The sequence below is a fragment of the Narcine bancroftii genome, chromosome 5 (assembly GCF_036971445.1).
Source record: "Narcine bancroftii isolate sNarBan1 chromosome 5, sNarBan1.hap1, whole genome shotgun sequence".
NCBI classification, from domain to species: Eukaryota; Metazoa; Chordata; class Chondrichthyes; order Torpediniformes; family Narcinidae; genus Narcine; species Narcine bancroftii.
In genome coordinates this window covers 174,636,569-174,647,858 of record NC_091473.1, presented here as the reverse complement: position 1 = coordinate 174,647,858, position 11,290 = coordinate 174,636,569, and the positions used below count along the sequence as shown (strand labels likewise).

The 11,290-nt window shown below is 37.7% G+C and overlaps 1 protein-coding gene across 10 annotated transcripts in view; it reads right to left on the bottom strand.

Moving 5' to 3' along the window:
* The window catches only part of raf1b (Raf-1 proto-oncogene, serine/threonine kinase b), a 108,790-nt gene that overhangs the window by 4,626 nt on the left and 92,874 nt on the right, over positions 1-11,290 (bottom strand). For all 10 annotated transcript variants that reach the window (XM_069939828.1, XM_069939831.1, XM_069939829.1 and 7 more), the window contains 3 exons: positions 6,371-6,489; positions 2,843-2,974; positions 685-819 (listed from right to left, as the gene is read on the bottom strand). In XM_069939828.1, coding sequence (XP_069795929.1) covers positions 685-819; positions 2,843-2,974; positions 6,371-6,489 — 386 coding nt within the window. The remainder of the gene's footprint in view (positions 1-684; positions 820-2,842; positions 2,975-6,370; positions 6,490-11,290) is intronic.

Here is an 11,290-nt window from a genome sequence, read left to right as displayed (position 1 = left end):
TGCAATTTAAATTGCAACTATGACAAGGTATATGAAATTATATCCAGGAAAGATTCTGTTCCGTCGCTTCCACGCAATATTTTTCTTGTAATTGTTTTTAAAAGTTACAAGTTTTTTTTAATCAATAGAAATCCAGTTTCAAAAAAATCCTGAACATGCTGCTAATCACTGCCTATTTTTGTTTAATTCTGCATCTTAAATTCTAGGTACTGTTAAGGACAATTAATTTACTATTCTCCTTTTTACTTGAGGCACAATCTACCAAACAGGATCTTTCTGTTAGCAACACGAGGGAAATGGGATGAAAATGGAGATGTGAGAAGAACACATAATTTGAAAGTATTCAGAATAAAATCCATGCTAAACATTGCCCCCCATCCATATAACCACTTACAGCACAAAACAGGCCAGTTCGCCCCTACGAGTCCATGCCGTAACAAATTACCACCCTCCAGTCCTCTCCTCTCCATGTAACTATCCCTTTCAGTTGCTAACAAGGGGGCTGCTGGATAAGAAAGCATGTTAAGATTTTGTAATCTCATTCATTGTCTGGAAAAAATGCATTAGGGCAGTAAACATTTGCTCAGGTGGTCAAAATAGATTATTCCTCCAGTGTCTTGAGAATCAAATAAATCCATGATTAATTTTAATCACAAGAAAATTAGTTGAATTCCTCACTCCTACCTGAGGAAAGAGAGGTCGGTCATCTTTGTTCCTGTTCACACAGTTCGCTACAAGTCTCTTCATGGCTTTTGGGCAATTTTTGTAGAGTTTACTGAGGTCAGGTGTTAAAAACCCTCGACCCACCATGAAAATAATCTGAACACAAAGGCAAATTCAGATTTCACTGACATGTTTTACGGAAAGACAAACAAATGCAATTATTAAGAATAAAGGAAAGATGCTTTAAATGTACGTAGAAAGCAATTTTCAGTTCACCAGCAGAACACTAAATGGACATATAAGTTTTACTCCAATTATAGCAAGCTTTCAAATAGATAACTTCATTAAATATGCATTCCAGCATGCAAGTCGACCAGTAGATGGGTCAACCCCCTTTTTTAAGTCACATTTTAGTGGTTTTATGGTATATCCAGCGGACAAATCAACCCCCTTTTTCAGGCTGTCCAGGCCTCCCAGCAACAACCCAAAGAAAATTTTAAACACCCCCATTGCTAAGTAGCAAAGCTGTAAATTACTGTAAAAAAGTTTTTAAAAAACTTAAAAACCTTGGCCTATCGGGCAGGGGCAGGAACCTTGGACCTTATTCTCCCAGCGGGAACCTCTTGCAGGAGAATGAGGTCACTGTTCCTGCTGCAGAAACGAAGGTTGCTCCTTCTGCCACATGGCAAGAGTGGTGACCTCGGGCTCGATACAGTGATTGTAGAATGTCTGGGTGAGTGGCGGTGGGGAGATGTCGGTGAATGGAGGCGCCAGCGCTTCCAGGGTCAACTCGTATGCCAGATTGGCAGTTTTTGACCTGAATTTAAGCTCTCAAAAGTATATCTGACATACAAGTCAACTCCCCCCCCCCCACCACCATTTTTTGAGGGTTTAATGACTCAACTTATATGCCATATATGGTATTCAGTGGTAAAGGCTGCAATCGGGTATCAAAACCAGGATTCGAGAGAGTGCTGAGGGCAAGGAGGGCTCCCTCACAGTGTTGAAGGTTTGGATCTGGGCTCGGGTCACTGATGGTTTGAACTGGAGTCATGCCCAGCTGCGGGAGCGCTGGAGGCGACTTTGAGGGGGTCTCTCTTTTCCTTCTCTTTCCCTGATTGTAAAATTGCAATGCTAATGGAGAATTTTTGGCTTATGGCAGACTGAAGGCAACTTCATGTTTTATTACATGACCATAAATAGTATCTGATCTCAATGATAGACAAATTATAGCTTATGCTTCATAGAATCGTTTTTGGAGTTTAACAAAAGAAGGTGTCTCAAGTTCCCAACAAAATGTAATGTGTTGTATATGGAATTTCATGAGGATGTATAAAACCAGCAGGATTAATTACAGTTCAATACTGATATAACCATATAACAATTACAGTACGGAAACAGGACATCTCGGCCCCTCTCGTCCACACCGATTTAAGTGAACTCCACTAGTCCCACCTACCTGCTCCAATACTGATATAGAGTCCAGAGCACATGCAAACAATTCCATCTACATTATAGTTTGCATTTGTATCATTACAAAACTGGGTTAAGTTTAAAAATAAATTTTTAAAAATTAAATGCTTGCAAGTAAGAATGTGAAGCAGATGAATTTTCACTGGATAAAATGCTACTTGCTACCTTGAACCATGGATGGAGAGTTATCAGGCATCACTTACCTTGCAGTGCAAATTTAAGTGGTTACAGTCACAGCAGCAAATGGAGTTCTACAACTGGCTTCAATCTCCATGTGCAGGTGCCTGCAAATCCTCAAGAACTACCTGGACTATTCTCCAAATTCAGCATCTCCAGCTGTATAATGTCAGGCCCAACTCTCCATAATCCACATTTAGGGAATCCCACCTTAAGGTTTTGGAAAGCAGTAAAACTGCACTTTCAGCACCAATTAAACAAAATCAACAGCATGTACAACACAAACTGTTGGGCTGCAGATTCCCTCACCGCTATTAGCCAGTTTTACTTGGTTCATCATGGGGAAGAAATGTTTCAATGGAAAGAGGAGAAAAAGTGAATAAAATCAACAAACAAACCACCATGCTTCTCTCTTTATGCAGAGCTCATTTCTAACCCCAGTGATAGAAGACAAAAGGAACCCACGCTTTGTAGTATATATATAGTCATTTCTTATTTTAAATATTGAGGCTGATTTAAACAGTCTTACCTGATCTCGGTTGTTTATGTGAGGGTACGGCAGCTCTCCCGTCATAAGCTCAAAAACCACAATGCCGTATGAGTAGACATCTGATTGAAAACTGTATGGATTAATTTCCTCCATTCGGATGACCTCTGGTGCCTAGAAATTATTCCAAAAAATGACATTGCCAGAGAATGAAGCAGACATTCAGTATTTCATTATTGAAGGTTTCTTAGACAACATCAAAATTATTCTTTCAAACAATCGTGAAATGTTTAGACAGATTTGGTGCCACAACAACGCCACAAGTCATTTCCATTAGAAGTGAGGATACAAATGAATCCAGGCTGCACTCTAATTTGAACAGTGGGCAAGGAGTTAGAAAAAAAAACTGCAAAGAATTTAAAGTACTTTGGGGGCTGGGGGGGATAAAAATCTAACCACAAAATGAACAAAGAATTCCATATTCCCAAGTTAGCAGTTCTGCTTAACTTCTTTAAAGAATATCACCAGGTCTCCTCCTTTCTGGAGAAAATTCCAGTCTCCATTTTTCCTGATCATTTCGTCTTTGCCATTATTGTAATATATTTTCTGTACTTTCTCCAGTGCCGTTCTCCAATTATGATCTAACTAAAGTTTGAGACAAATTTAAAATTGTTTTCCTGCTTTGGTAATGCATGTATTAGAAATTTACTTTCAGTCGCTTATGGCAAATGGCCAAAAAACTAGTGGCAGGATCATTTTGTGCCCTTAGAAAATATGATTCCGCACAGGGTGTTTAACAAAAGCAACCATGAACAAATTGCTATAGCTATTCCTATAGAAATTGTTTTTTAGCATTTGCAAGCTGTCTGGCCTTATCAATTTCCAATACTGTACTTAAAGCAATGTTTATCAAATTTCACAGCTCCAATAAGCAGCTTCTTTATGCCTCCTATCAAAATGAAACATTTCATACTTTTAAGAGTAGAAAGCTATTTATATGGTATTCCTATAGATTTTTTTAACTTATTCCATTTGAAGGGAATGCAGATACATGGAGCAAGAAAGAATCTAGGAATTGACAGCTTATTCTGCTTCTATCGCCCTACTTTAGAACAAATCTCACATTTTCTAATACATTTCCTTTTATTTGTTCAGCATTAACCAGCTTTTCAGAGCATTATTTGTACATCTTTACGATAATTAAAATTGCTTATGTCAAAATGTATGCAATGTGTGTTTAAGTTCAGAAAAGTTATTTGATTCATGGTCCAATCTCACTTCTCATACCTCCAAGTTCACCAGTTGCAGGCAATTCTTATATTGTGCACAGAATTTAACATTTATGAATTTCACCAGGCTTTGGTGCTTGAAAGGTAAATGGTTACTGCTCAGGAAGGTTCTTGTTGGTTTTTTCCGATCAGCCACTTCAGTGCCTTGATGTAGAAACTTGCCCCATCAGGGTTTTCCAGATGATAACCTCTTTCTTTCAGGTCACCAGAGTTCCATTTTGTTTCCCTTATTTCAAGTGAAACATTAGACAGCCAGTCCTCTCTTCTTGTGTGGACCACAAGGGCTTTGACCAGGCTGAATTAAGAACTCACAACCTAACTTCAAAATGGGGTTTTTCCTCAAGCTTGCCAGCTTGTCCTGTTCCAGTTCCAGCTGCTGCTGAACTGTAGAACTGAATTCCCCCCACCCCCCCACTCTCTCTCAGAGAAAACCACATGACCCTCTTAGAACAGCCAACTGCACTCAGACAGACTGCAGCTCTGGACCCAATCTTCTGAGTCTGTTCATCTGTTGCTTTCCAAAACAATAATCCATCGCTCAACAGCATGTCCAATTAGCACCTACTTATGAAGTCCTTACAGGCATCCTTCAAAATTTGAGCCTCGACTGTCTGGCTTGAGCAGATCTCTGGCATTTTAAATGAGATCGGTTTTGAAGTGTTTGTATGTGACCTATACTAAAACCTGCCACAATATTCTTCTTCTTTGGCTTGGCTTCGCGGACGAAGATTTATGGAGGGGTAATGTCCACGTCAGCTGCAGGCTTGTTTGTGGCTGGATAAGCCACAATATATACAATATAAAATATAACAATCTGCCACAATGGTACTTGAAAATAATTTTGAAAAAAAAAACATTCATTGAGATAGAATTCCAATAAAATATTCTGTGCCTGTTTTTTACAGACAATCACAGCAATGTACAAGGAAACCTTAAATGAATGTTTATTCCATCAGAGCTGAACACAGATCCTGGAGGCAGATATTCTACTTTCTTGTCCATTTGACCATTGAGTGAAATAAATTAGTGATAAATGTTACAAAGATTCAAAAGTGAAAGTATTTTTACAGCTAAAAATTATGTATATGGAAAATTTTCAGAGATCATCTGACAAATTGTGGCGAGACGGAACATGTTATTTTTGGTTTGATATTTGGTGCAGATAATTTAGGAAAGCTTGCAACAAGTAAACTAGTTTAGAGACTGCATGAATACTTAAGCAACACTTTGTTTTGTTCTTCCTATGATTCTACAACAGAGTCTGAGGATAGAACAAACAAGAATAACAAATCCATTTTGACATTTTTACCCCAAGTTGTAATTACAGAAGCTTAATTCCAAGTTTGGAGACTGGTTTAGAAGATTGTTTAACTGTTATTTAGGAACTTCGAGATCACAAGCAGAACATTTTAAAATGCACTAATTCTGTATTATAACCAAGAGACAATCAGCATCTTATTATTCTCTTGTTTAATATGCAAATACTTGAGGCAGAAAAGTCACTTCACAATTAAAAGGACATCAGATTTGTGTTTTAGATGTGGTAACGCTGTTGGAACATTTTTTCATGCGGTTTGGTCATGTATATATATATATATACATATATATATATATATATATATATACACAATATTTTTGGAAGAAAGTACAATTGTTTCTGGAATATCTGTATAAGATTAAAATACCTTTAGATCCGACAGTATTTTTATTGGGTAGTTTGCACCCTTTGAAAGGTCCGGGATTAGATAAATTTCAACTTGCTTTTGTATATTTAGCATTATCTGTAGCAAAAAAATGTATTGCTAGTACGTGGAAAGATACGAATATGATTGATATTAATAATGAGATGAAATATTGTTTAATAATTGAAAAAATCACATATATTTCACGGGATAACTATAGTTTTTTTATTAATGTGGTTGTTATATTCAGAATATTTACATTTTGATTTACATTGATATGTAGATCTTAATATGTATACTTAATTTTTCATTTTTTTCTCTTTATGGCTGAAAGGGGGGTTCTTTTTTTTCTTTTATATATATATATATAAAATATATCGTTCATGTTTAATTTATTGTTATAGATGTTACTTATTATCTGTATTTTGAACGAATAAATAGTTTAAAAAAAACAATTAAAAGGACAAAAATAATGGCTTGCATTGTATGGAATCTGTTTAATATGTCCATGGATGTGAATTATGCCTCTTTAACAAGGACAAAGTCATATTTACTTTAACTAACGCAATATAAAAACATCCAAGCTCAGTGTTCCTCACCATCCAAAGAATGGATCCTGTTGGCTGCCCTACTTGTTGAGATCCACTCCATCGAGATTTCACAGTTGCTAAACCAAAATCTCCAATCTTCACCGTTAGGCCTTCGTGAAGAAATATATCTGAGAAACTATCAAGGATAATGCCTCTCAATGATGGTAGAGTACTAGTAGAAAACAAAATTCCATCAAATTAAATCTAAATACCAAGAAAGTGTTTGTTTTCCAGAAGGCAAATCAACCTTTTAATAGACTGGATTTTATCCTTTTGGCTAAGATAAAGTGGAAAAAAATGACTAATGATTTCCAAAGAAATTAAACATTTTACATGTGCCCTGCAGCAAATTTCCATCCTTGGATTGATATTCAACAAGAAAAGCCCTTGTGTTAATGAGGCAATATATATCTGCCATAACCATACCAGACCAGACATACCATACCATACCAGACAGGGATAGGGAGAGCCACCGGCTCTTCATCCTGGGCGCCACCATTTTATCCAAACAACTTTATTGAAACTTCATTCAAACAGCTGCTGCATGCAGGACACGACCAGAGGACTCCGCTGGCTGAATGTTTGCTGCCATCTTCACCAAGGGGTTGTATGTTGCATCAGAGCACATTTACTTTTACAATTTTACACTTTCATTTATCTTCTTTTATTCTTATTTATCTCAAAATTATTTATACATTTCCTCAATTTTTTTTGTATTCCACATACTGGAGATTTCACTGTATACTAGTCATAGAATGTCAATCAGGATGGTATAAAACAGAAATGGCGACGGGACTGGCAGAACCAGGTAAAACTGGGGAGACGGGTCAAGAACTGAGCATCATCCTGGAAAAAACGGAGAATTTCAGTAACCGATCCATAAGTGTTGAAACGGAGATGTGAGACATGGCAGAGAAAATGACTGAAATAAAAGAGATTGTTGAAGATCTGATGGAGAGAATGGGTCGAGCAGAAGGTGAACTGACGAAAACTCATGAAAAGCTTGAGGCTTTGGGGGAAAAAAGCCAAAGAATGGGAGTTGGATGAACAAGGACTGCTGGACAAAATTGATCATATGAAGAACTTTAGTCAATGAAACAATGTTTAAATTATTGGACTAAATCAGTAGTTCTCAACCTTTTACTTTTCATTCACATACCACTTTAAGTCTTCCCTGTGCCATCAGTGCTCTGTGATTGGTAAGGGATTGCTTAAGGTGGGATGTGAGTGGGAAGGGAAGGTTGAGAATCACTGCTTTAGACCCAATTTTTACTGAAATATTTTGCTTGAGAAAAATTGTCATTGGCCCATTTCCTTTGGAGTTCTGAAACCGTGCACATAACGAGTCAATTGGGTACAATTAAAACAGTGGTTTTCAAACTTTTTCTTACTAATCAGAGCACAGAGCATAGGGAATACTTAAAGTGGGATGTGAGTGGAAAGAAAATGGTTCAGAACTACTGAACTAAAGGAGGGAATCGACGGAAGAGACCTGGTGAACTTTTTTTTCAAAAATGGATCCCACAGGTGTTGGGAGAAGACACATTAACTATATCAAACTATATATCGAGAGAGCTCACCAAACACTCGGACCCAGAAAAGCCGGCGATCAGAGCCCAAGACTAGTTCTGGTGAGAATAAAGCTACCGAGAACAGGAGATAATTCTGGGAGCAGCAAATGATTACTCTAAGCAGAATAATGGCCCGCCTGAAGTTGATCATGAAAAAGAACTATTTTTTTTCCAAGATTTTTATCCCAAACTTGATTAAACAAAAAAGAATTTGATGATGTGAAAAGACAACTAGGTGCTAAAAATATGAAATACTCAGTGATATACCCTGAGACTTTGAGGGTTGAAGGTAACCAGTGATTTTTCAAGACCAAGAACGAGGTGGAAGACTTTGTGAAGTTTGTAAAAAAGATTAAGGTTGTGGAGGGAAAAGATTGTGAAAATATTTATGATGGAACTTAGTAAAAATATTATTTTTTTATTTTTGTTAAACCATCTTGTATTTATTGTTTAAAAGTAAAATGTCAAGAAATGCTCAGACAGCACAGCAAAAGAAAAAAAAATATCTGGGAAAGTGGTAGCAGGGTGAAGACTTCAGTCTAAGGGGGAGAATGGAGCCTGGAAAGGAGTAACAAAAAAAGATGGTGGTAAAGAGAGCGATTCTTCTTCCTCGAGAGATTTCGCGGGCTTTTTCAGGTCTACGTGTACATCACTGTCGGGGCAGGGACATTGTTTTTCTTAAAGGGGAAGGATCACTTTATTATTTAAAGAATCAGAGATTTTACTGTTAAAAATATTGTTTTAAAGAAAAATATGGATAGAACATTAAAATTTATTAGTCTTGATGTTAATGGAATTAACAGGAAGGTGAAGAGAAAATTGGTCTTAGCGTACCTAAAAAAATTAAAGGCGAATATAGTCTTTTTACATGAAACACATCTTATCAAATTAGAACATGCAAAATTAAAAATATGATGGGTGGGGGAAGTAATATCGTCCTCATTTGGATCAAAAGGAAGAGGTGCATTGATTTTAATTAATAAACTATACCAATAATTATAGAAGAGACTTTAACCAATCAAGCTGGAAGATTTGTAATAGCACACTGCAAAATTTATGCAGAATTATGGATGTTTATGAACATTTACACCCCAAATTATGATGATGAAGTCTGTATGAAGGATATAATTTTAAAAACTGCAGGGGAAGACAAAATATATTGTTTGGAGGAGATTTAAATTTTTGTTTAGATCCAATATTGGACAAATCAGTGAGAACAATAACAAGGCTAAAAGCTGCAAAAACAACACTTATCATTTATGAAGGATTTAAATTTAATTGATATATGGAGGTGGCTCAACCCCTTAGAAAGAGACTATTCATTCTACTCAATGGTACATGATTCACATACAAAGATTGACTTATTTTTAATGTCTGTCCAGTTACAAAGTAGAGAGGTAAAAGCAGAGTATTTGCAAGACTTTTATCAGACCACTCACCGTTAACGTTAACTATTACAATAATGGAAAAGCAAGGAAGAATGTAAAGATGGCGCCTTAATGCTACATAATTAAAGAGGAAGGATTTTTGTGAATTTATTAAGAGACAGATAGAAATATTTTGTGAAAACAATCTTCCTTCCACTGACAACATTGTTCTAATATGGGATTCACTTAAAGCTTATTTGAGGGGACAAATTATTTCTTATACTAAAAATCTTGAAAAAATATGGAAGTGATTTTGAAGGTCTAGAGAAGGATATACAAAATTGGAAACTGAATATGAGATATCAGGAACACAAGAAAAATATAAAATGTTAGAGACAAAAAAATACACTACATAGAACAGAAAAAATATATAAAAACTAAACAAAAATATTATAAACGAGGAGAACAGGCACATTGTTATCTTGGCAGGTTAAAGCAGAGGAGTCATCCAGAATGATAAATGTAATAGAAACAGAAGCTGATACTATAAACATATAATTAAAAAGAAATAAACAAATACGTTTAAAACTATATAAATTAGAATTAGAAGATAAAAATGAGATGGAAGAATTTTTAACAAATGTTCAACTTCCTAAACTAGGAGAAAAAAAGGTGACTTAGATGCATCTTTTACAAGGGAAGAAATAGAGAAAGCTCTGGGTACTTTACCAGCTATTAGTCCCCGGGGGAGGAAGGGTTCCCTCCTGAGTTCTATAGACAATTTAAATATCTGTTGACGCCCATTTTGATGGATGTGGTGGAGACCCAAACCCTCCCGGAAACATTTTCAACTGCTATAATTATGGTGCTACCGAAGAAAGGTCTTTCTTCTTTGGCTTGGCTTCGCGAACGAAGATTTATGGAGGGGTATGTCCACGTCTGCTGCAGGCTGATTGGTGACAGACAAGTCCGATGTGGGACAGGCAGACGCGGTTGCAGTGGTTGCAAGGGAAAATTGGTTGGTTGGGATTGGGTGTTGGGTTTTTCCTCCTTTGTCTTTTGTCAGTGAGATGGGCTCTGCGGTCTTCTTCAAAGGAGGTTGCTGCCCGCCGATGCACGGTTGGAGGCGATATCAGCCCACTGGCGATGGTCAATGTGGCAGGCACCAAGAGATTTCTTTAAGCAGTCCTTGTACCTCTTCTTTGGTGCACCTCTGTCTCGGTGGCCAGTGGAGAGCTCGCCATAGAACATGATCTTGGGAAGGCGATGGTCCTCCATTCTGGAGACGTGACCCACCCAGCGCAGTTGGGTCTTCAGCAGCATGGATTCGATGCTTGCAGACTCTGCCAGCTTCGATGTTGGTGATGAAGTCATTCCAATGAATGTTGAGGATTGAGCAGAGACAGCGTTGATGGAAGTGTTCTTGGAGCCGTAGGTGATGCCGGTAGAGGACCCATGATTCGGAGCCGAACGAGCGTGGGTATGACAACGGTTCTGTACACGCTGATCTTTGTGTGTTTCTTCAGGTGGCTGTTTTTCCAGACTCTTTTGTATAGTCTTCCAAAGGCGCTATTTGCCTTGGCAAGTCTGTTGTCTATCTCTTTGTCGATCCTTGCATCAGATGAAATGGTGCAGCCGAGGTAGGTAAACTGGTTGACCGTTTTGAGTTCAGTGTGCCCGATAGAGATGTGGGGGGGCTGGTGGTCATGGTGGGGAGCTGGCTGATGGAGGACCTCAGTCTTCTTCAGGCTGACTTCCAGGCCAAACATTTTGGCAGTTTCCGCAAAACAGGACGACATGCGCTGGAGAGCTGGCTCTGAATGGGCAACTAAAGCGGCATCGTCTGCAAAGAGTAGTTCACGGACAAGTTGCTCTTGTGTCTTGGTGTGAGCTTGCAGGCGCCTCAGATTGAAGAGACTGCCATCCGTGCGGTACCGGATGTAAACCTGTTAAAAACCTCATTATACAGACCAATATCACTCCTGAATGCA